The sequence below is a fragment of the Channa argus genome, chromosome 13 (genome assembly GCF_033026475.1).
Source record: "Channa argus isolate prfri chromosome 13, Channa argus male v1.0, whole genome shotgun sequence".
NCBI lineage: Eukaryota > Metazoa > Chordata > Actinopteri > Anabantiformes > Channidae > Channa > Channa argus.
In genome coordinates this window covers 12315737-12341101 of record NC_090209.1, presented here as the reverse complement: position 1 = coordinate 12341101, position 25365 = coordinate 12315737, and the positions used below count along the sequence as shown (strand labels likewise).

Genomic DNA, 25365 nt, shown 5'->3' with positions numbered 1-25365 from the left:
AGTCTAAAGGTGATAACACTCTGAAAACTGTTTCCTCTTGCATTTAAATGGACCAATAACTATGCTCTTTGGTGCCAAATGCTGAAAGAACCGCTGTCCAACGGTATAATGATGCCATGCCTACAAGTTCCATCTAGCTTTGCGTGAACTTCGGATTAGTCTATATTAGTGAAAGCGTGGGGGTGAAAATACATTCGTGGTTGTAAACCGTTAACGTGGTTAATCTGCGTAGTAGCGAAATATTCGATTCATTTTACTTACTGTTTTTTTGTTATTGTGAAATGACATTAGTATAGTTTGCTATAAAAAAACCTCAATCATATACAATTTTTAGTGAGCCCTCTGGTGCGGGATGATGGTTGTGCCTGTAACGTGCACATGTTGCTGCTTTGCTTTGCTTTGAACTGAAACAGAGTGAGGGGAAACGGTTCGGGAACAGCCGGGCAGGCAGCCGTCCAGCGGAAAAACTCACACAGAGCCCGCCACCCTGACACACTTTTGTGTTTGCAATCAACGGCACTGTTCAATAGTCACGTTGTTTGTTACATTTCTTGCTTAAATACAAGCTGATTTTTAATACTACAGATCAGGCCGAGTAATATCGGATGTGGTAAGTTCTGCACACTTGTGTAGCTCTCGCCTTGGAAATGTTAGCCCCAGCTAGCACTAAGTTGGCTAACGTTAGCTAGTTAGCGGCACAATGAGGAAAAAGTCGTTGGGTGGCTAGATAGCTTGAAAGCTAGCCGAACATAAGCTAACAACTACGCAGTCGTTTGATCTGGGTTATTGGTAGTCGTTAACGGTACTTGTTGTCGGTTATCTGAACTATCTGAGCTCTTCGTCGCAGCAAACGGTAGCTATCAAGCCTCCGACACACGTTAAATTAGCATTTGCACATTTTATGTGCACGGCAGTGCTGTATAAATATTCTGTGGTAAATAAGGATAATGGTAGCTGTAAAGCTAGTTGGCTACAAACATTAAAAGGACGCGGTATTTGCATACAGACAAGCTAACTTTTTAAACATTCAAGTACCTACTGTCAGTATTTTCACTCTCTGGCAAACTATTTTGTTAGATTAACGTAACGACGGGGTGACAATCAGTGTTGCCAAGGTAACGTTATATTGGTTAATGTCGTTCCAAAGCTTGCCTAGTTAACGCAACATTAGGAAGCCTGTTAACGTGACATCAATTGTCTTCACAGCTTTCAGTTCAGATACAATGACGGGGACTTGTTTTTATCATTTCATTGAATAAAAGTGAGACTGGGGATCCCCTCGACATGTGTACCCGATAGTTTGCGGCCCACTCTTTTTCTGGGCCTTTGTCGTTTGGCAGGCACCCCCTCCCCCAATACTCCTCCTCTTCAAGGAATGCTAACCCCTAACCTCAGTGTGTCCCGAACACTGAGCATCTTTGTAACTACAAAGTATCCCAAAACAGTGTTGTGCATGTCTTACCTATCACTCCAGGGGCAGCAGATCTGTTATTTGATTTGCTAAACTGAGGAAAATAACAGAATCACACCACAATATACCAAGTTGAAGTAGAATATTACCCAGCTCGGTTGTGCTCTAAGATGCTTCTGATTTTCTTTGATGGTGTATTTTAGCTCAAGTGATTTACGTTTTGTAACGATATACGTAGTCTCCATCCACAGTAAACAGTTAACCTGTCACTGAAACAAAGATGCTGTTGTTGGTGGGTTTCATTCAGCTCTGGTAGAAGGGCACGGAGTTTGGGGGGGGGGGAAATCATTGAATAGTCAGTATTTCGAGCGATCTCCATTTGCAGTTATGTCAGACATCCTCTGTGCGTGATTTTTACATTAATTCCAATGTGTTTCTTACATAGGTGGCCGGAGGTCTTGCAGTTCATTGTACAGCAATATACACGGTATGCATCTTGTGGTAGCAGGGGCGGGAGTGTGTGTTAGCTTCGGCTTCCTAGCCAATGAGCTGAGCGCCTGGCTGAGCAGCGTGCTCGCGGCCACCCTTTCCTGTTGAATATTTCAGCCCATGCGTCACTGCTCGTCCGCCCCGTTCTCCCCATCTGCCATTTTGGTTTTGTTCCCGTCTTCAGTCGCAAAGCCAGCAACGCAATTACATAGAGAGACTATCAGCACGACACAGTGACTCGACAATATAGTGCAAGCTATCTTAAACCCACATAGATTTTTTTATTTGTACAAATCGTCGAAAATACAATCATAGTTATTACTGTTATCGAGACACCGTGGTAGAGGAGCGGGTTCGCATTGGAAAGGGAACGAGAAGGATTATTGGTAAGAGAAATCAATGAAGCACGCGTGTAATGGTTAATCTTTCATTTGCGAAAATGCTTGTATTGATTAATAAAGTTAGATGGTGTTTTTTGTTTGGTACTAAAATATTATCTTGTTTTAGTATAGGAACTGTGGCAACTAGCTGTCAAAATCGTTGGTGTGTTTTGCGAGCAGGTTGCACCATAGCTAACGTTACAGTTGCTAGCTTGTAAAGTTGTGTTCCGTCCAACGTTAAGGGCCTAGGGCGAGCTGCTAACGAATTAACTTGGAACGTTAGACTGACGTTTCCTTGCTTCTAAGTTATTAATGTTGTAACCACTCGGTCAACTTGCCAGATCACTTAAATTAGTGGCACGCAACCTACTTAGGAACTATCTCCATAACACAAACGTTACTAACCAGGGGGCTTTGCTGTATCATGCCGGATTCCTTCATTTTCATTTTTGCCAAAACAGCGATCTTTCCGTTTACACTAAAATAGTAGTTTAGCTGCTTTCGGTGGTATTTAAGATTTGGCCCAGTCTCTTATTATTTAAAGTTGCGGAGAGGTTTGTAAGTTTAACTGTGCGAACGCAGGTAAGTTAGCTGCATTGGATGCGGAAATTGCGGCTGATGGTGTACGCCACACGGTGGGAATATGTTCGAGAGAATGCGGCCTGTTTCACTTCCCGAAGTGACTCCCTTGGCTTAAGTAGCATTGCGTTAATCACAATATTCTCAAACGTCCATTTTTAAAATTTCAATATGTTGCAAACCAGTCTTTCTATATCCGGATACTATGACTACTTCTACCTACAGAATATAGTGGTTGTGTCCACCAGTATGAGGTGTTGCTCACTTTACCGCAGTGAAGTTTTAATGATTCAGCTCTTTTTTTGTTAAAAAGATGTTTGGTGTCCTTAACACCGCTAAAATATACAATAGAAGTCCATAAACAAGCTAGCACTGTCTCTAAGCTTGAAAAGGACTGATAATGCTGCTATTCATGTCTCATCCAGGCTCAGTTCGTTTTTGAGCAGATTTGTGTTTGGCCTGCAGCCAGCCCAGCTGCTCCCTAGCCTAGGAATCCTCTCTTCTACATGAAGGGGATTGGGTGTAAAGCAATATATTCTTTGCTTTATTCATATCTGAGTTTGACAGTTGTCTTTTTAAAAACGGTCTTGCTTGATATATTGTTGATGCTGTGGAAACTTAATATTTTCATGTTAACTGTAAATTCATAAAAAATAAACTGGTAATAGGGAAAATGTATTAGCAGTAAAGATCAGTTGTTTTTTTGTGGTTGATTTACAGATGTCCAGCTCGCCGCTGTCCAAGAAGCGTCGCTTGTCAGGAACAGAGACGAAGACGGGATCCCACTGCTCCTCCTCTAACTCTGTCAGAACTGATCTGTCCCACACACCTGCCAACGTAAGTGCAAATACTCATAATGTAAACTTTGGGTTGAGGCTGTTTTAGACTGATTGCCCCTCCTGCTGTCTCACTCTAGGGCATGGCTAAGAATGGCAATGATGCTGAGATTGATGAAGGCCTGTACTCCAGACAACTGTAAGTCTCCAGTTTTAATAAAAATTGCCTTAACCAAGAAAAATAAGTTTTAGCTGAGCTGGCTTTCGAATTATTTATATTTTAAATTGACATTGTTTTCTCTTTCTATAGTTATGTGTTGGGCCATGATGCTATGAAGCGCATGCAAAACTCCAATGTCCTCATATCTGGTATGAGAGGTCTTGGTGTGGAGATTGCCAAGAATGTCATCCTAGGAGGAGTTAAAAGTGTCACTGTGCATGACCAGGGAGTGGCAGAATGGGGAGACCTCTCTTCTCAGGTGTGTGGAAGATTACTCAGAAATTCACGTTTTGTGAATCCCATTTTCTGTATATTAAAGTCATTCCTGCAGACATATAGTTGATTTGTGTCATTGTAGTATGATGAAAATTAACCTGGTGTCTTTGAACTTGGTTCTAAAGGGCAGGGTGTTATGAGTTACTAATTGCATTGTGTTGTCATCCAAATGGAGTGCTGCGGCTACCCCCACGTTTGTTAACTCTGGGAATGACCCAGATTTATCTGCTAATGGCTTCTCCTGATGTCAAAATCATAGTAGAGCTAGATCTTGTTTTAGGGCATCATTATGATGAATGAGATTGTTTTTGGTTTATCTTGAGACCTTGAGTGATGACGCTCTGTCGGAAGGGTGTGCCTAGACTGTTTACATGCTCTTTTGTGAGGCTTAGGAAAGATTTTTATTTATTTTTGTGACCATACAGAATTATGTCATTGTTACTAGAGTTGCACATCTGCTGTATCTGTGATTTAGTCTGAGCTCGTCATTGTGCTTCTTGTCCTCTGGAATTTGACCTACTTCCTTTTCATTTAAGCTACACTAAATAACATATGTACAGTTGTTTCACAAAGTTTTCTGTACTCTTCACTTTTTGCACATACTTGTACAACCCCAATTCCAAAAAAGTTTGGGAGATGTGTACAATGTAAATAAGAACAGAATGCAATAATTGGCAGATTTCATCAAACCATATTCATTCACAATAGAACCTAAACAACATATCAGATGTTGAAACTGAGAAATGTTAACATTTTATTGAAAATATTGGCTCATTTTTAATTTGATGGCAGCAATACATCTTAAAAAAAAACTCATATCTATCCCATGTCTAGGATATGAAGAGACCAGTTGCTATATATGAGTATATGAGAGGAATGTTGTCCCATTCCTCTCTGATGCAGGATTCTAGCTGCTCAACAGTTCTGGGCCTCTGGCTGGATATTTGTTTCATTATGATCCAAATGTTTGAACTGCAGGCAGGTCAGTTCAGCACCCAGACTCTTCTCCTGCAAAGTCATGCTGTTGTGATGGATGCAGTATGTGGTTTAGCATCGCCTTGCTGAAATATGTATGGTATTAATGGTGCCTTGTCTAAGCTGGCCACGCCATAGCCACTAATGCACCCCATACCATTAGATGTAGGCTGATAACAAGCCGGATGATCTGTTTGCACTTTAGTCCATAGGACATGGCATACATGGTTTCCAAAAATAATTTTAAATTTTGATTCGTCTGACCACAGAACAGTTTTCCATTTTGCTTCAGACCATTTTAAATAAGCTTTGGCCCAGAGAACACTGCAGCATTTCTGGATTGTGTTCACATGGCTTCTACTTTGCATTATACAGCTTCCATTTGTGGATTGAATGGTGAACCATGTTCACAGTGATTTCTGGAAGTCTTCCTAATCACATGCACGAATGTCTAGTAGAGAATCGTGCACTTATTTTAATGCAGTGCCATCTGCCCCTTATGCACAGATTAGATTCCTCATGATTTTTAGAATCTTTTGATGACGTAATATACTGTAGATGGTGGGATCTTTAAAGTCTTCGCAATTCTACATTGAGGAACATTTTTCTGAAAATGTTTCACAATTCTGATTAATGAACCTCTGCCCATCTTTATATTCGAGAGGCTCTGCCTCTCTGAAATGCTTCATGTTACTGACCTGTTGCCAATTAACCTAAGCAATTACTTTTCAAGCCTCTTGTTGCCCCTGGCCAACTTTATTAAAATGTGTTCCTGCCATCATATTCAAAATGAGCGAATATTTTACATGAAATAGTAAAATATCTTAGTTTCAACGTCTGATATTTTTATGTTCGGTTGTGAATAAAATATGGGTTGATGAGATGTGCAAATTAAAGCATTCATTTTTTAAGTTTTACACATTTTCCCAACTTTTTTTGGAATTGGGGGTTGTAATTTTAAATTGATAAATTAAAGGTATAATGATGAAATGAGAGAATATTTTGACGTGGCTGATTTTATTTAAAACAAAAATATAAATCTCATGTACAAAAGTTCAGACCCTTTCTTGTGGCAGTCTAAGCATGCATACTGTTTTGTTTCATTGTGCTTGAAATTTGTGTTGTACTAGTTGGGATGCATTTTTAATCAGCAGAATCCCTCTTAGAACCAGTTGTTTGGCCAAAATGAATAAGCAACAAGAACCATGGTCAGGTGACCTGAGACTGGGTCTTTTCTTCAGCTTTCAGCACACCAATGACCCAAACTAAAGTGTTTTCGGGACACTCTGTGATGGATTTTAAGTGGCTCAGCTGAAACCTAGACTTGCATCATAAAGAACATCTGTGAAATGACCTGGTGTTGGCAGTTCACAGGAGGTTGAGATGTTCTGCCAGGAAGAATGAAATAAAATTGATGAAATCCAGGTGTGGAAAAGCTTGTGGAGTTTTTCCTAAGAAGACTAAGGAGGCATTTTGTTTTGTTTTTTTGCTGTCTTTTATAATTATGTAAAGAGTCTCAATGCTTTTGTAAACAATTGGCCAATTATTTTATTTTTAATACATTTGCAGAAAGTTTGAGTTATATCTTTTAAGTGTAGATCAAAGAGCAAATTTTTTTTAACCTAAAATGAAATGTGTGACATTGTTCAAAAAGTCAAGTGAACTGAGCAGAACTTCTGAAGTGACTGTATATCTGAGTGATTCTTTTATTCATTTTTCTCCATCTGTTTTATAGGAAGTGCCCTATATATTATGATAAAGTAACTGACACTTACAGGTCTAATTGCTAATTTTAAATGTTAGTACAAGTAGTTGGATACAGATTTTTTTTGTCTTAATGTGTAGACCATTGTATATGTATGTAGTAGTTTTTAAATTGCTATGGTTGTCCTTCTACCATATTTTTTCCTAATCTTCTTGGCATTGACAGTTATATATAATTTATTTTTGTGGTCAGTTTTACCTTCGGGAAGAAGACCTAGGAAAGAACAGAGCAGAAGTCAGCCAGTCCCGTTTGGCTGAACTCAACAACTATGTTCCTGTTACTGCCTATACTGGAGCACTGACTGAAGACTATCTGACTAAGTTCCAGGTATAACTTTGTACAAAGCCAGTTTTCTTTTTTTTTAGTTTGGCCTTTTTAAAAAGGGAAGAGAAGTTGTTTAAACCAGTCTTATTATGTGACCTAGGTGGTAGTCCTGACTATTTCAACTTTAGATGAGCAGCAACATTTGGGGGACTTCTGCCACAGCAAAGGAATCAAGTTGATTGTCGCAGACACTCGTGGTGTGTTTGGGTAAGATTGTGACCATTCTTACTCATTTAACTGTTTACATGAAATCTATACGTACATGTCTTTTTCTAATATTTGTGCATTACGTGTTGTCTTCTAGCCAGCTTTTCTGTGACTTTGGTGAGGAGATGATCGTCTATGACAGCAATGGAGAGCAGCCACTGAGTGCCATGATTTCTATGATTACTAAGGTTAGTTCTTACTTCAGAATTATTATTTTTTCTTTTGAAGTCTTTTTTTCAGTCTTCTTTGGCTTTTATTGACTGAAATGGTCTTCATTCTTGCTTTCTCTAGGACAATCCAGGGGTTGTGACATGTCTAGATGAGGCTCGTCATGGCTTTGAGAATGGAGATTATGTCACCTTCACGGAGGTTCAGGGTATGACAGAGCTCAATGGCTGCCAGCCAGTGGAAATCAAAGTTCTGGGTAAGATCCCACTTTGATTTAATTAAAAATGTGCTTTGGTTATTCTGCCTATGAATACCAAAAAATGTCATCCTTTGCTTTCTCTTTACAGGTCCGTACACATTCAGCATCTGTGACACAAGCGGGTTTACAGATTATGTAAGAGGAGGAATAGTCTCCCAGGTCAAGATGCCCAAGAAAATCAGTTTTGTAAGGATCTTCCAACTTATAAGCTATGTTCTCTCATAACAATAGTGGTAATAGTAATAGCACTAACATTTAAAATTTCCTTATTTATTTTTGGAGTATTACTTTTTTTGGATTTTATATCTCCCCATTGGCACCAACGTGCAGCATGACAATAAAGGTGCTGACCCCTTATGTGCTGTTACTGCCACCAGTGGAAAATTTTATGTTGACGCCTTCCTGACTGTTTTTATTGTACAGAACTCCATCTCTTCCTCCATGGTTGAACCAGAATTTATAATGACAGACTATGCCAAGTTTGAGCGTCCCGGTCAGCAGCATGTGGGCTTCCAGGCTATCCATGCCTTCCAAAAAAAACATAACCGCCTTCCTGTACCTTGGAACCAGGTAAAAATTGGTCATGATATTAGCAGTAGAATATTGAAGATGATGATTTTGAAGTAACTTTACAAATACAGTCCACTTGCTTCATGTTTAACAATAGTAAGTTTGTCATGTGTCATTGAGGCTCTTTTTTTTTTTATTCTAATGTTGCAGACAAAATTAAACCACTCTAGTATTACCCAAGAATAAATGTGCTGTGCAATATGGCCAAATTTAGTATTTTATTTAGTACAAGACCATGAGTCCAACATCCTGAACTGTGCTTATTCTAGGCTGATGGTGATGAGATGCTGACTTTGGCCAAGGACATAAACTCTGCCCAAACAGGCTCTGCCAAAGTGGAGCAGTTGGATGAAGCTCTTATCAAGAAGATGTCATTTGTTGCTGCTGGGGATCTGGCCCCTATTAATGCTTTCATTGGTGGCCTGGCTGCACAGGAAGTGATGAAGGTCAGTGGCCTTCTATGTGCAAATTGAAACTGCTAGCCATCATCCATAGTTTCTGATGTTTGGTTTCTTTTTTATGCTGTTTATGATCTTTTGGTAGACAGCAGTGTTTGAAATGGGTTATCATTCGTTTTGTGGTTTAATTGTGATCTGTGATTAGATGTTAGGGATGTGCAATACAACCAGAGGTTAATGTCCCGATGTAGTTCAGTTCATTTTCAGTATCAGGATTTTTTTTTAATTTATTTTTTTTAATAAATTAAAATACCACCCAGATTTATGTGCATTGATTGATTCACAATGGGAACTAATGCATAGAGTAGAAAGTAAGAAAACATTCCACCTTAAAAGTTACTGGTAGCTGATAATAGCTGTGCAGCTAGCTAATGTAAAATATTATAAAAAGGAAAAGGTTTTCATAAATTATATGTTTGGACATGTACTACATGTGTTTGTTTCCCAAATGTGTTTTAAATTTTGACAATCTTTGTTCTTTAGGCATGTACAGGAAAATTTATGCCAATAATGCAGTGGCTGTACTTTGATGCCCTGGAGTGCCTGACTGAAGAAGACGAATTCATGCTCACAGAGGAAGAATGTGCCCCTGTAGGTGTTGAGATTAAATTCCACACAATGTAAAGCATGAGAAGAACTAGTACTAAAACATTTTTTTCTATCTTTGTCTCCCATAGAGGAACTGTCGATACGATGGACAGATTGCAGTGTTTGGCTCAAAGCTGCAGGATTTGCTCGCCAAACAGCGCTACTTCCTGGTGAGCCATTGGAAACCTTCCCGCATCTCATCTGAAATGTTGTTGATGAGAGAATTTTAAGTCTGTTAGTACTATATATTTTGGTTTTTCAGTTTGTCAATGTAATTTGAAAGACTACTGAAACAGAGATTCATGATATTGCTCTGGCTTCCTGTTGTGTTTTCAGTAATTTGGCTCTGTTGTTACCTAGTGTCCAAAATGGAAGTCAACATCCCACATCCAGAGCTAAAATTGTCCCCAACAAATTAATTCACTTACCTTCTTTGTCTTTTACTTTGTCACAGATTTGTCAGTGACAATGTAAAAGTCTGGTTTACAATTCTCAGAATTATTTAATTTATATAATTTTGTGAAAACGGTACCTAAATAGTGTTTGAATTTAATTTTATGGGATCAAATGACAATAACAAAATACAGTTTATTACGAGGCTTTTAACAGTTGATACTGAGTTACTTACTTACTTTCCCTACAGTAGCTTGGATAGTTTTTTTTTTGTTGTTGTTGTTTATTTGTTTTTTTTAAAGATCTTTAATTATTCCAGGTTGGAGCCGGTGCCATTGGCTGTGAGCTGCTGAAAAACTTTGCCATGATTGGACTAGCAAGTGGAGAGGGAGAAGTCATTGTGACGGATATGGACACCATAGAAAAGTCGAACCTCAACAGACAGTTCCTCTTCAGACCCTCTGATGTTACGGTCAGTTTGGACGAGTTTGCCATTTCATTAATTAAATGTTTCCAATCGGTGCTGCATATGGATTTCCTGTTCTTCGTAACTGCTCACGATACATTTAAGCAGCTGAATGTTAATATCATTATATATATATATATATATATATATATATATATATATATATATATATATATATATATATATATATATATATATATATATATATATATATATATATATATATATATATATATATATATATATATATATATAGAGTTAGGAAATTTGATGACTTGGGTCGTAATGGTTCATTCTGTGTTTTAATTTAATTTTTTGATAAATAAAATGCAGTGACCTTTCAAAGTGTAGTTTGCTATTTAAACACTATTTTTGTAATGTGGTGTAGAAATTCCAAAATGAAGGCCAAAGGTTGTTTACCTTAGTTTATTCAGTGGTTAAATTATGTTACAAAAGAAATTGAAGGTGGAGGAACCTACAACTGACAGGCTTTCTGTTGATACTACTTGTTCAAGGGTCCTTACTGATAGAACCCTCTTCCTCACATGCAGATACATTTACATAATCAAGTATTTGGCCAGTTGCAGGGCTGGTTTTAGTATTTGTCCAGAAAGAAAAAAGGCCACTATTAATATAATTTGTGTTCATGTGTGATAACAGAAAATGAAAAGTGACACGGCAGCAGCAGCAGTGAAGCAGATGAACCCCTCCATCAAAATTACAGGTCACCAAAACAGAGTGGGTCCTGACACAGAGAGAATCTATGATGATGACTTCTTTGAAAGCCTGGATGGAGTTGCCAATGCACTGGACAATGTCGACGCTCGTAAGAAATTTTAGTAGTTTTTAATGTTTGTACAAAGATCATTCCTTACCACCTCTATGTGATTCATATCCACTGCGTTGTATTTTTGTTAATTATACAGGTATGTATATGGATCGGCGGTGTGTATACTACCGTAAACCACTGCTGGAGTCTGGTACTCTCGGTACCAAAGGCAACGTCCAGGTTGTGATCCCCTTCCTTACAGAGTCATACAGCTCCAGCCAGGACCCACCTGAGAAGTCTATCCCTATCTGTACCCTCAAGAACTTCCCAAATGCCATTGAACACACACTGCAGGTTAGTAGATCCCCCATCCACATTGCATAATTTTAGTCAAATGACCTCACATGAAACTGGATGCTTGTAACTTTTTACAATGCATTAGGTTTGAAAATATAATGATGTGCTGTTAAATCAAGTCTATACATAAGCAAAAATAAATTTTATTGATGGGATGTTTGAGTTTGAAACTCATAATTAGACAACTCATGGTGAGTTCCAATTAGTTGGCCTCACAAATGTAAAACAAAGTTTTAAATAGAAATGTGTTGCTTGTTTTTATTACACACATATTTATGCATGCACGCACGCAACAAATACATCTTATTTATTCTCATTTTGTTTTACTTGACCTTTTACAGAAAATGTACCAACCAAAATGGCTGTAGGGGCAAAATAACCAAATATGTTAAAACCTCTATTATCTAAATTTTGTTAGGGGGGACACTGGGTTATCTTAAATTCAAAACCACACTGTTAGTCAAATACTTTGTTTTACTAGTACACAAAGTAGTGATTGGACAAGATTCTTTTCTCTAAAATTATGTTTAGATAGACAGTATGGGTTTACAATACGATATATTTATAATACTTTTTATATAATATAATACTACAGTTTATTTACACCTATGAATCACAACTTAATTTTGTTTTTTCTGGTACAGGTTTTATTTAATATTAAAAACTAATTTGAGCAGCAAAACGGGCCCAATATTTGCCAGTTACTGCAAAATTAGTCCAGCTCCTGTTCCAATGCAAAACATACATAAAACATGCATAACTATTCAAAACGCTCCGCTATTAGCTACTGTTGTAACGTTACTCAGCAGTATGAATCATAAAATGTCCCTATATTAGTATCGTGGAAGTTTAATATATTTATTCAATGTCATCTTGTTTCTGTTTAGAGAGGTGGGGACAATAATTACACTAAAGGCAGAATTCTGTCTCTCTGTGAATACATGTAAACGTTGACACTGACCTACAATACATTCGCAAGTGTTTCTTTTCTACTTGTACGGTGGACATATGTGTCCACAAGATGGCAGTATTGCATTTGCAAGCCTGTTTGCTAATAATGAAGAAACAATTTAATGCCAGTGTTCTACAATTCATCAGCATCTGCAAAGGTAAATGCAGATTTCAACGATAAAATGGATCTGATACACGTTTTCCAGACTAGACTAGAAATCTGACAGTTATTGGAAACAGTGTTTAAGTTGTGAAGTCTTTGAAAGTCTTAGTTTGTGTTTAGGTGTATACCCAGTACTATTTGGAGCAGTGGTGTCTACCCAGTGTCTCTCATCGGCTTATCTGTAAAGTGGATGTTACTGTCCAAGCAAGTCATACTAGAAGCACAGCTGTTTAGTACTTGTATTGTCAAGTTCTTAAGAATATGTACCTGTGCTTAGTCTGGGGAAAAAGTGGTATCTGAACTTCCCTAGCCTAGACTGTAGTAATGGTACTACTTCACTTGGAATGCAAAAAGGTTTAGGTTTTACACACTATACTTCTTATTTAGTAAACATAATGTATTATGGATCTGTCCATTTTCCTATTTTCAGTGGGCCCGTGATGAGTTTGAGGGATTATTCAAACAAGCACCAGAGAATGCCATGCAGTACTTAACGTAAGTTGCTTTTCTTTTCTTCCCAAAGTGACCATATGGTATTACTGTAGTTATCAATATGCTTGATACGCTGTTTTCTAGTGATTTGTTCACATTGACCTAATCTGACGCACTTTGATCTTCTGACATTAGTAGTTGGGACCTGTGATGTGTTACAGTGGGCTCTTCTGATTTCTGTGAATGTAAAAGCTTGCATCATGAGGGATGAGCATGGTCCTAGTATTATTTTTTTTTTTTTAAAAAAAGGTTGATATTAACAGTCTGCTGTGTTTTTCTGGTGGTTGAATTTACATCTAGACCTAGAAATAACTAAATTTCTTGTTTAAAAGGTGGGGTGGGGGATGAATGGGGAATCGAAGATTTATTGTGTTTGCATTATTTGCTCTTTTCACTTTCAGTGATCCGAAATTCATGGAGCGTACTCTTAAACTTCCTGGAGCTCAGCCTGTTGAGGTGCTGGAGGCTGTTCACAAAAGTCTTGTCACAGACTGCCCCCACAGCTGGGCTGACTGTGTAGCATGGGCACGCAACCACTGGCAGTGCCAATACAGCAACAACATCCGCCAGCTACTGCACAACTTCCCCCCAGAACAGGTACATACTTCCAATTACGGCATTAATATCAGTCAGCTTGGAAGCTTGCTCATCCTAACCTCATATTGAAGTAAACAACCCCCCTCTGACTGTCTGCTTACATTTTTATTCACACATAAGCTTGTGGTAAATTATCAATCATTTCAAAGCTGTGTGGTAGTGACTTTGAGACATTGTCACGTTTATTTGAGGAGTGCTTAGATATACAGACTATAGGTAGATGTTGGACAGAGGAGGATGGATGTTTGACTTGGGTTCAGTGAAACTGTTTGACAACTCCTGCAAACATAACATGATAGCTTGTATGTTATAGGTGATGGGTTTATGGTACAAAAAGTGCCTTTGTTCATTAGACAAAGGGTAATTTTTTATGTTGTGTAAGTAGTGGCATCCTGGTGATCTGGAGGTTAAATTATTCACTATGAACCCCAGTGCTCTGGTTCACATCTGAATTCACATGTCCAACTTGGCTTTTATTAGGCTTCCTCATTTAGACTGATCATGTGTTTGTTTGGGTTTATTTTTTTATTTATTTATTTTCCCCCTCCTCCTTTCAGCTGACCAGCTCTGGTGCTCCATTCTGGTCTGGCCCTAAGAGGTGTCCCCACCCCCTAGAATTCAGCACTAGCAATGTAAGTATGCAGTCCTTGTATGTTACTGCTACTTAGAACATTACCTCTTTTAAATTTAGTTTTAACCAGTCTGAAGATAATGACAGAACTGCATTCTCTTGTAGGAACTGCACATGGACTACATAATGGCGGCAGCCAACCTTTTTGCTCAGACATACAGTCTTCAAGGCAGCAGTGATCGTGTAGGCATGGTTAAGATCTTGCAGGAGGTCAAGGTGCCACAGTTCACCCCTCGTTCAGGAGTTAAAATCCATGTCTCTGATCAGGAGCTGCAGAATAGCAATTCTTCTGTTGGTAAGACATCGTATTAACTGCATGCAGAATAAGACGTACAAGAACAAGTCATTGATTTCTTGAGTATGTTGTGGTGTTTAGTTTAAGACTTGTTGTATAACCCCTTTCAGACACATTCCTTTCCAATAGTCTTACAGCAACTGAATGTGTCATCTTCCAGTCTCAGTGGACACCCTTTTAATTTCAGACACAGTAACATTTTCAAGTCAACATAGCACAAGGCTGAACAGCATGAAGGGATAGGCACAGGGTTATTATCCTATACTTGAACCAAAAAAAGCTACTGTTATACCTATTATTTTTGATATTGGAAATAAAATAATTGAAAACTAAAGGAAAAGCAGGTCAGACCAGACAGTCAATCTTTTTCTGACCGGTAACATCTGTGGTGCAGAAATGAAAGGGAAAGCCTATTTTAAAAAATAAATAAATAAATCATAAACTTTAATTTTCAAGTCACCATCAAAGGCGGTGTATTGTTTTTGGGGGGAAATAAACTGAGTCTATTTTCCATATCTAAAGTGTCTGGCTGTGAAATATCAGTCTCAGATGTCTAAAAAGCTTAAGACTGTTAAGTTTTGGTAAAAGCTTACATACATCATATTGTGGAGTCTTTATGATTGATATGAGAATAATCTAACCACTCATTTCATTTGTTGGTATTCAGATGACTCCAGACTAGAGGAGCTAAAGGTACAGCTGCCTTCCCCAGAGTCTTTCCAGTTCAAACTCAATCCCATTGACTTTGAGAAGGTACATGTTGTTGTTTTTTTTCCCTCCTATGAATATACTTGAGGCAAAATTTCTTTTTTTGTTTGTTTGTTTTTTAAATATAACTCAATTTTGGGTTAACAGGATGATGACACCAACTTCCATATGGACTTTATTGTGGCATCATCTAACTTGAGAGCAGAGAACTATGACATTCCCCCAGCAGACAGACACAAGGTAGGACATGCTGGTTTAATATAACATATTAAATATAGCATTGACTTTAGGTGAAATAATTATTTGGCAAACTCATGAGCCCTAATTCCTGGAAAAGAATTGTCTAGAAAAAAATTAAAAGCTAAATAATGTGAAATTTTCAAACGATCAATTTTTTGATCTGCTGTTTAGCGACAGGTATAATTTTCCTAAATCATAATAAATTTCTACTTCATTCCAGAGCAAATTGATAGCTGGCAAGATCATTCCTGCCATCGCCACTACCACAGCTGCAGTAGTGGGCCTGGTGTGCTTGGAGCTTTTTAAGATTATCCAAGGACACAAGAAGTTGGAGTCATACAAAAACGGGTTCATGAACTTGGCCCTTCCTTTTTTTGGCTTCTCTGAGCCCATTGCTGCTCCCAAACACAAGGTAGGCATCTGCTTGTTTTGAGCTGTTTAGATATCCATATTACAATGGAATGCAAAACATGTTCCCACTGCAGGATAAAAATTCTCTACCAATTCTCAATATGTTTAGTGTGAAAAGATTATTCATATATTGATGAAATGTTTTGCGCTCCAATGATGATTCAGCCATGCTAATACTGATACACCAGGCAGGTGCAGTTTGCATCCTTGGGTGTATGTGAGTGTAACTCACCTTCTCACACTGGAACAGTGTGTGCTGAGGAGAACAATGTTAGAATAGTGTTCTTTTCTAGCGACAAGGACCTTTTTATCTGTTTCTGTTTGTTGAAGAAAAAAAATTTTTTTTTTTAATGACATCCTCATCCTTGATTTTTTTTTTTTTTTTTTTTAGTACTATGAGAGTGATTGGACATTGTGGGATCGCTTTGAGGTCACCGGTGTACAGCCAAATGGGGAGGAGATGACACTCCGGCAGTTCTTGGACTACTTTAAAGTAGGTTCTCCTCATTTTGCCACTGTTTTTTTTTGTTTGTTTTTTTCCCCCACAATTAACAACTCTTTTTTTCCCTCCATCCTTTTTTAGAATGAGCATAAGTTGGAGATAACCATGCTTTCTCAGGGAGTGTCCATGCTCTATTCATTTTTCATGCCTGCTGCCAAACTCAAAGAGAGGCTGGACCTGCCGTGAGTAACTTTTTTTCACACGCATAAACTTTTTATTTCTTGAGGCACACAACCTTTAAAGTGTTTCATCCAGTGGTTTAATAAACTTTTTCTGTGTCCTGTAGGATGACAGAGATTGTGACTAAAGTGTCCAAAAAGAAGTTGGGAAAGCATGTGAAGGCCTTGGTGTTTGAGCTGTGCTGTAACGACCTGTCAGACGAAGACGTGGAAGTGCCCTATGTCAGATACACCATTCGCTGAGCTCCTTACTAGTCACAGAGGGGGGAGGGCTGTGAGGAAGGGGGGGGGGGGGGGGGTGTTACAGGAGGTGGTTATTGTATTCACGGAGTTGAGGTGGGTTGCTTGATACAGGTTGGCTTTATTTGGTCAATTTGGTATTTTTTTATTTTAAGGCCTGTGGCTTGTTTAACCCTGTACCGGAATGTCCGTAGTTCCAGGAAGCTGATTTTAAGGAAAACCTTTAAACATGTGTTGGGTTTCCAGTTTGTTCTTGGCTGTGGGAACAGGGGTGTCACTGGAGTAAGTGAGCATTTATACTGGACCACCTGGGTATCTCTCAGTAGCAGAACCTCTCCACTCTGTTTACTTCTATGCCTTGGTGTTCTCTTGGTAAATAGCCCAACTAGTGTCCCTGTAAAACACTTCAGACCCTTACTAGCTGTCAGCACTAAATGAGAGAACCTTTAATCCATTCAACACACACCCCTCCCCTCTACTTGCTCTCTTACCTCCTCCAGCCCCTCCTGTGGACCCAATCACATGTTTTTAAGTAATACACACACAGTTCAGAAAAACCCTTAAATATAGTTGATTTTCCCCCAAGTTCATATCACTACCCAAATTGACCCCAAATTTAAAACTGTAGAAGCACCTGGAAGTCAAAAGCCTCTCCTGCCTGGAAACCAATCTGAGTATCTCAAATTGGCACAGCAATACTCTTGTCAGTTTGAGAAAGCTCTCGTATACCCACCTCATCCAACACTCTAGCATTGAATGGGCACTTTCATCTGACATGTTTTCTCTCTTCTCATTGTTTCATGTGTTTTTGTTATTTTATTATTTGGGGGAGGGGTGGACAAAGTTTTGGTGCACACCTTGTAGATCATGAACTGTCTTCTTTCTACTTAAACTCCAAATGACATTACAGTATAAGAGCCTGGCATTGAGATGTATCTTGAAATGGGAGCACTTAGTGTGATAGTAAATAAACATGCAAAAACAAACCTGTATTTGTGTGTGTTTTTTTTTTTTTTTTTTTTTTTTTTATTAAAATGTATGGATGTTTTGGGTAAATATTGGTGCATATATCTGATGAAATGCCTTTTAGTTTAGTGCTTAAATCAAACAAGAAGTTAAAAGTGTCAAATGCTCACTTGTTTTCCTGTCTGACCTGTTTCAGGGCTTCATCAGAAGTTTCATTATAGAGCATATCCGGGAAGCACAGTCTGAATCAGCTAAACGCCTACCTATGTGCTCAACCATTTATTTAATTATTTTTTAAATAAAACATGAATGCAAAGAATGCTAGAACATGAAAATTTAAACAGTTCTCTCCTTGTTTTTATTTTGAAATGTTCTCAGAGTCTATGCATTTATTTGACAGACTGAATAGTTTGCTTTCTTTATACTGGTTTTCTCTCCCTCGTGTATCCTACATTACTTTAATGCGCTAAGCCAGGTCTTCTGGTTTGCTCTTCAGTACTGAAGTTTGATCATCCTGTTTGTAGGTTTGAGTGATAAAGCTTAAAGTAGCATTTTGAACCCTCCTCCCTAAGCAGAACGGATACGTGAATATGTGCAACCCTAAAGGATGTGGTCGGGTGTGAGATGAGGAAGAAAGTGAGGAGGAAGAAGTGTACTGAACTCTGACGAGCTTCGTGCAAACAGCGTTGTGTATATAACTGAAACTTAAAAGCCTAGTGTAAAATAGGATTATTTTAATGTTTCTCATTTTGAGAAGGTGTCACGATTCTGTAATGATGCGTTGAAGACAAAGAAATGATGGAAGTGGAGGAGACTGGTGAAACAAGAACTTCCTGGTATAGTACCTTTTGCATTTATCGTTACATTTAACTGCCTTGGGGACCACATATTTTGTTAGTACTAAGAACTGACTGGCATCTACATATATAAAGTATATTTCCCTAGGTAGAGGCATAAGTTTTATGTTTCCCTAGGTGGAGGCATAAGTTGTATTTGAAATTGGCTCATATGTGGTGTTATGGTGACACAATACAGACTTCTGATATTTTTCGATGCTGTCAGAAATGCAATAAAATGTAAAATAAAACTTTCAATGAAAATTGTACTTGTAGAAAACTGAGCTGCAAAAACCTAGCATATAGACACACAGTTGGGATCTCATTCAGTTACCTATGGTGTTTTTAGATGTATCTTAAGTACTTAAATTTTTGTCTTCTATATGTTTGTGCACAGTAAGACTTTTTTTCTGTCTTAGGTCTGTGGCACCAGGAGAGACACACTTTGACCATGCTGGGGTAAGTCACAGCTACAGTTTCTTCGGTCTCTCGTGTCATTTGTCCTATCTAAAACTACACATTTTCCTAAAAACCAAGAAACTCATTTTAAAATACAAATATGCTTTTAGAAGAAGAGAAAACAAGACCCGGCCCCTGAACCTGTGATCAGAATCATAGAGGTGAGCGACATCTGATTTTAGACTGTTCCAGCATCTTTTTTCTTCATGTTTCTCGCGGTGTCTTTTTCAGTAACTAGCGGAAGTTAGTCAACCTTACCTTTGTAACCACAATGTTGAATGTTGAGCTGACTAGATGTGAACATTATCTTTTGCAGCCAAAGAAAGTCTGAAAGCACAAACCTTTAAATTTTACTTATCATTTCAGGAACTTTTCCTTTTTCCTATTTTGTCGATTTCCTATTTTGTTTTTTATATTTTATACATATAATGCAAAAGAAAAATTTCAGATTTTTTTTTTAATTTTTTAAATACATCTCACTCTGTGAGTACACTGATACAGCTGATGTGGTTAGTGTGGCAGTAACAGGCAGACATCTTGCATTTTACTACAGAGGCACAGTTTCAACCTTCTTCCTCTTTGAAAGTGTCACACAGGAAATAAAAGATGAGCACCATGCAACATCTCAACCCTCTCCACGCCGCTGGCTTTCCACTCTTCTGAACTCCCTCATGACTTTCTAGAGTTAATTTCTAATTTCTACTGCTATGTTTCTTGGTGTTTTATAAGGATGAAGAGGAAGAAGAGGAAGGTGAAATGATGTCCGACCATATGAAGGATTCAGAGGTGAGCTGCTTATGCAGGTGCAAGACGTGTGTTCAGTTGTTTTAAAGACTTGTGATGTGCAGCCATCAGTAGTTTGAGATTGAGATTGTGGAGCATTTGTACATGCTTCAAAACTCTATTCTGGAGTTTTAACACTCATGTCATTTTAGGAGCCCAGTAATAAACGGGTCAAACCTGTGGCAAAGTCAAATAGCCTAACAGGTGTCATAACCCCAGTGAAGACTCCTGCTCTGAAGCGCATCGGCCAATCCATATCGGTGAGAAAAAAAGCCCAAACTCACTCACATTCCTGTTGTAGCACAAAATGTACACATGCATGCAGATATTTAACTTCTCTGCTCCTTTCACAGCGGTCTATTAGTTTTCGCACAGAAGCTCGACCTTTGCCCCCAGCTCCCTTACGGTCACGCACAAAGGCCTCGTCGTTTCCTCGTCGGCGCAACAGTCAATGTTGGAGCGACACTGTGGAAAGTCATGACCTCACTGCAAAAGAAATCAAACGTCAAGAGGTGCGAGGGGCAGTTCATCTGCAAAAACTAAACGTTCTGCTGTTATCTTTTATATAATGCAGTCTTCAATATTTTATTTAATTATTTTATTTTTGGGAGGGCATTTAGGTAAAGCTGTGGGTTCTGTGGTAGCAGTGTGGGTGGGGTTAATAGTGCTCTTAATTTCTGTGCAGCAGCTCTACATAGGGATTATGAAAGAGGATGTGAGCTGGCACTACAAGCTCAACTTCCTTTATTAAACAATCAGCTGTTTGAGCTCCTGCTGTCCCTCAATGTAGTTCAAATCTTATGCAAGTGTGTATCCACATGTTGGTGTTTATGTTTCCAGTTCTCTGGTTGAAATACTTTGCCTTTTCCTCTAGGTCATCTATGAGCTAACTCAGGGAGAGAGACAACTAATTGACGACCTCAGTTTGGTTAAGAAGGTATTTGCCCACCAAGCATCTCCCTGTAGGATAGAATAGACTTTTTCAATGGATTTGAATGTGTCCAATATGTATTTGTAACAATTACTTTCTATCTACTTTACCCTCCTGCACTGTGTGTACTGCAAGGTATACTATGAGCCCATGCTGAAATTGGACATCATGACAGAGAGTGAGCTTGGACAGATCTTTGGGACTCTGGACTCTCTCATTCCTCTCCATCAGGGTATATCTTTATTGGACTTCTTTCTATTGGAGTCGTTATGGATTTAATCCTTATCTTCTCACAAATGTTTTTGAAATCATTTCTTTCAAGTGAACACAGCTTTAAACTTGCCAACCAATATGTTAATAAATATTATAATGTGCTACAAACATTTATCAAATGGCAATATAGACCTTATAAATGCTTAATAGTCAGTGTCAAAGTTAAAATTGGGTTAGTAGTGAAGCACCAAGAGTCAATTCAAGTATTTGTTTTGTAAGTTTACATACTCCTGTTCTATTGTCCTATAGTATTCATATTGAAAAATAATGTCATAGTTATAGTTACGACATATTTTAGTAGACCTATGATCTGAAATGTATCTTACTGTGTAGAGGTGCTGTCAAAGCCTCCCTTGCAGTCAGACTCACAGAACAGCACTGGCAGCTATGCAGAGTCGTTATTATAGGCTCATCCTTCAAACCAATTTCCAATATTTCTGCTTGATTAGTAAATTTTGCAGGATTATAATTAGTTATAAAATTAAATTTCTTGTAAGGGTGTCTAGATTGTGACAGACATTAACATGGCAATGTAACATTGCACTTTCAACTTTTAGAAACTTCTCCTACACTATATTGCCAAAAGTATTCGCTCACCTGCCTTTATACCCATATGAACTTTAGTGACATCCCATTCTTAATCCAAAGGGTTTAATATGACGTTGGCCCACCCTTTGCAGCTATAACAGCTTCAACTCTTCTGGGAAGGCTTTCCACGAGGTTTAGGAGTGTGTTTATGAAATACATAATACACAGTGCTCGCAGTCTTCGCTCTAATTCATCCCAAAGGTGTTCTATCGGGTTGAGGTCAGGACTCTGTGAAGGCCAGTCAAGTTCTTCCACACTAAACTTACTCATCCATGTCTTTATGGACCTTGCTATGTGCACCTGAATTCATTTATTTGGATGGGTGAGCGAATACTTTTGGCAATTTAGTGTATTTCAGTATTGCATATCACCATGCGTTAATGGTCATGAAAAAAAAATAACTACACTAACCCAAACGTAACACAATGAGACAAAACTCAGCCAGGTCTGTCAGTTGACTCCAGGTGACTTTTTTTGTGTTCTTGCAGATTTCAATTTCAATTACAAGAGTTAACAAAAGTTAACAAATTCTGTTTATTTCATATCAGATCTTCTGAGTCGTCTTGAGAGACTGAGGGGATCAGAGAAGACAGTCGGAGAGGTGGGACCCACTCTTATAAACTGGGTGAGTTTCTCCATTAAACCTACTGAGAGAAAACAACAAAAGGTTTCAACCTATCTACACCCTCTCCCATTCCAATGTTTACTCCATTGTGTTACTCCTTAAACCTGATTCACAAAGTTCAAAGCTCTTTGCTTTTATTTGACTTTAAATCTCCTTTCTTCTTTGCTCCACCCCTTATTCTCTGTGCAGTTCCCCTGCCTGGAGGCCTATGTTACATACTGTTGTAATCAGGTGGGGGCCAAAGCCCTTCTGGACCAGAAGAAGCATGAAAAAAGAGTGGAGCATTTCCTGCGCCTGTGTCAGGAGTCTTCATTCAGCAGGAAATTAGACCTCTGGAACTTCCTGGATCTACCTCGCAGCCGTTTGGTCAAATACCCCCTGTTGTTAAAAGAGATACAGAAGTGCACACCTCCAGACCACCCCGATGAGGACTCATTGCCTGATGCTGTGAGTTGGTTTCTTACTTTCTTACACACACATGTTCCCAGGGTAGGGGGATGCCAGAGGCAAAATGCAAAAATGCACAAGATAAGGAGTATAGAATTGATCCTTTCCATGACTATGACATACATTACATCGGTAGGTTATTTATTTCCAGAGTTTACAATTTTTCTGTCAGACAAAGTCTATTATTATACACAAATCTCAAACCGTCCTACTGTGTGCAATAACAATTGTCAATCAACATCAAATAAAATAATTCTATGTAGTTAGTGACTAAAACTAAGGAGCAGTATACCAGTTGTCCAAAATATGAAATCTATCTTTCTACAAGTAGCAAGCACAATCTACAATGCTATGCACAATGGAACCTCCGAATGGCACCAAATTGTTGTTATGAAATATGAACTTCACTCGGCAGATTTCCAGTGGTGTGTCATCAGTAACTTGAAAGTACCATAGTCATGTTCACCACTTTGGCTGATCCTTAATTACTTTAAATAAAATGACCCAGTTATTCTGTAGCTATTCAGGGGAAAGTGTTACAGAGATGACTGCAGTTTTTCTGTGTCAATTGCATTTAAAACATGAGGTTACCACAACAGTCTATGGACAGTTCAATTACATTTGGCGTTAATGTACAGTGGGAGTTTTATTCTGTTTAGGTTCCAGCCCAGATTTTATTTTAACTTTAAAGGATCTCACCTGGAGTATTGGATGCTTTCTTGATTACCAATGTAACCTAATAGAATACACAAAATACGTAAAAACTATGTTTTGCTTAGCTCGAGCTGATCCAGAGCATCGTGGCAGAGGTGAACAAGAAAACAGGAGAGGCTGAGTGTCAGTTTTACAGGCGGGGTCTCACTTACCTCGAAGACAGCCAGAGACTACCTGAGATCCAGCAGTCCCGCTTCCTCTATTGCCACGGAGAACTCAAGAACAACAAGGGCCAGGTACAGGTTTTTCCTATGTTATATTTACTCTTCTTATGTTGCATTTGTGGACCTTTGAGTGTTTTTCGTGAGCTTGTTAGCTTTTGTCTCAACTAAGAATGGTCCAGTTCTTGAGACACCTGCAGTGCTGCCATGTGCTTACTTTATTATTTTGCTCTTCTCTGCACCAGTCTATGTTTTGATCTTTGGCTCTAATAGGAGGACTGCAATACTTTGTTATTCTAAAGTGCACTCTGAATCAGTTTACTGATATTGTGCCATTCAAATTTTACATCATATTGTAATATTGGTGAAGTTGTTACTCTAGTATCTTAATAATAGTTGATTTTCCTTGATTTTCTTAATATTAATTTGAATACATCAGTGACAATTCTTGTAAAGCCACATCTCTCGCTTTGTATATATCTGTGTGCCCTGCCAGCGGCTGCATGTGTTCCTCTTTGAGCTGGCTTTGGTGTTGACCCGACCAAATGAAGACAGAGACGGAGGTCAAGTGTTCCAAGTATACAGACAGCCTCTGCCCAATGCCTCCATATATCTGGAGGAGATCCCAGATGGGGAGGCTGGTGGAGGGGGCACTTTTAGAGGAGCTTTCACCGGAGGAAATGATAAAGGTATATATATGCTTTATCAGTGGTGAAATGAAATTAAGAGAGTGGTTATAAAAGAGAGGAGCCATTGTTTTCCAACTACCCCTGCCCTGCACACTGCTGATTGCCTGGGTAAGGCATCTTCCACCTTCAGATAAACTGAACACACCTTATCCAGGTAATCAGCGGTGTGCATAGGGCATAAATAGTTGGAAGCAAGCAGGACAACAGCTCTTGATGACCTGAATTGAGTATCCCTGTGCCACATTAAAACTTTATGGTACACATGGTCTGCATGCTTTATTTTAGGTCTATTTATACTTTTAGTTTCATGTTTGTCGATGAAGTGAAGCATGAAGGGCAAACAAGTACACCCACAATATGAGACGTAGCTATGCCTTTTGATCCTGTTAGTTGAAGTAAATCCATCAATATCACTAAATGCCCTTTGTTCGTTTTTCCATCTCTCTGTCTGCCAGTGAAGAACTGTTTTCGCGTGAGCAGTAGAGGGCGCTCCAAAGCTCACCCTTACAGCCTGCAGGCCAATGACTCCTTCAGCAAGCAGCAGTGGATCACCTGTCTGCGCCAAGCCATCGTCCAGTCGCGAGACAGGACTGCTCAGACCAGCCAGTCGCAGCTCTCCCCTCACCCCGACCCTGCATTATATCACATAGCTGAGCTCAGCCTCAGCTCGGACACAGAAATGGCAGACCACACCAGTCGCTGACTGGTAGGGTTGATCATCTGGAGGCATGAGGAATCTCTCTAGATGTGTGTAAATTGACTTGAAAGAAAATAAATGGGACTGTATGGGAAATGATTGTGTTTACTAGTTGAAAAAAATTCCTTCTCTTGTGCTTTCAAAAGGATTGTGTGATTCTGGTGATATATATTGTACAGTAAGTGAACATAATTACTGGACAAGACTTTACTATGTGAAATGATCACAGCCATTGCTGTTGTTGTTATGCTGTTTTTTTTTTTTAAATAAACTGACACAAAGTGTATTGACCTATTCATGGAAAAGTACACAAAGACAGGTCTAAGGATAGCCAACAAGATTCACAAGAAAAAGATT

General features: G+C 38.7%; 2 protein-coding genes and 1 non-coding gene across 6 annotated transcripts; all 3 read left to right on the top strand.

The window, feature by feature from the left end:
- Nucleotides 1-399: 399 nt before the first annotated feature.
- On the top strand, nt 400-17825 carry uba1 (ubiquitin-like modifier activating enzyme 1). 3 transcript variants are annotated; one of them, XM_067525615.1, is made up of 27 exons: nt 400-610; nt 1857-1898; nt 3580-3696; nt 3776-3834; nt 3946-4114; nt 7064-7198; nt 7296-7402; nt 7500-7590; nt 7694-7826; nt 7918-8015; nt 8253-8399; nt 8669-8845; nt 9341-9448; nt 9535-9615; nt 10158-10310; nt 10965-11130; nt 11231-11427; nt 12975-13039; nt 13438-13633; nt 14191-14265; nt 14370-14559; nt 15227-15312; nt 15415-15507; nt 15728-15919; nt 16310-16411; nt 16502-16602; nt 16707-17825. In XM_067525615.1, the coding sequence occupies exons 3-27, from the start codon at nt 3580-3582 to the stop codon at nt 16840-16842; spliced, it is 3174 nt and encodes a 1057-aa protein (XP_067381716.1). In that variant the 5' UTR covers nt 400-610; nt 1857-1898; the 3' UTR covers nt 16843-17825. The 3 variants fall into 3 exon arrangements, with proteins under 3 accessions (XP_067381716.1, XP_067381715.1, XP_067381714.1); XM_067525614.1 differs by lacking the exon at nt 1857-1898; XM_067525613.1 differs by lacking the exons at nt 400-610; nt 1857-1898 and adding an exon at nt 2019-2286.
- Nucleotides 16067-16183, top strand: LOC137140345 (small nucleolar RNA U6-53/MBII-28). Its single transcript, XR_010916444.1, has one exon. It is a non-coding gene; the product is annotated as a small nucleolar RNA U6-53/MBII-28 (small nucleolar RNA).
- A 595-nt stretch (nt 17826-18420) lies between the features above and the next one.
- Nucleotides 18421-25294, top strand: arhgef3l (Rho guanine nucleotide exchange factor (GEF) 3, like). 2 transcript variants are annotated; one of them, XM_067525618.1, is made up of 13 exons: nt 18421-18641; nt 19061-19100; nt 19214-19261; nt 19830-19886; nt 20036-20143; nt 20237-20395; nt 20758-20820; nt 20950-21046; nt 22224-22300; nt 22490-22747; nt 23527-23697; nt 24119-24311; nt 24767-25294. In XM_067525618.1, exons 1-13 carry the CDS (start codon nt 18601-18603, stop codon nt 25012-25014), a joined length of 1560 nt encoding a protein of 519 aa, XP_067381719.1. In that variant the 5' UTR covers nt 18421-18600; the 3' UTR covers nt 25015-25294. The 2 variants fall into 2 exon arrangements, with proteins under 2 accessions (XP_067381719.1, XP_067381717.1); XM_067525616.1 differs by having other exon boundaries at nt 19211-19261.
- Nucleotides 25295-25365: the final 71 nt, after the last annotated feature.

Bases quoted from the DNA above. Each gene is read 5' to 3' on its own strand.
- uba1 (XM_067525614.1), top strand. From the start codon at position 3,580: ATGTCCAGCTCGCCGCTGTCCAAGAAGCGTCGCTTGTCAGGAACAGAG. The intron at 3,697-3,775 runs GTAAGTGCAAAT...GTCTCACTCTAG, and splicing joins TGTCCCACACACCTGCCAAC to GGCATGGCTAAGAATGGCAA. The intron at 7,827-7,917 runs GTAAGATCCCAC...TTCTCTTTACAG, and splicing joins AGTGGAAATCAAAGTTCTGG to GTCCGTACACATTCAGCATC.
- arhgef3l (XM_067525616.1), top strand. From the start codon at position 18,601: ATGATGGAAGTGGAGGAGACTGGTGAAACAAGAACTTCCTG. The intron at 18,642-19,060 runs GTATAGTACCTT...TTTCTGTCTTAG, and splicing joins GGTGAAACAAGAACTTCCTG to GTCTGTGGCACCAGGAGAGA. The intron at 20,144-20,236 runs GTGAGAAAAAAA...CTCCTTTCACAG, and splicing joins GCATCGGCCAATCCATATCG to CGGTCTATTAGTTTTCGCAC.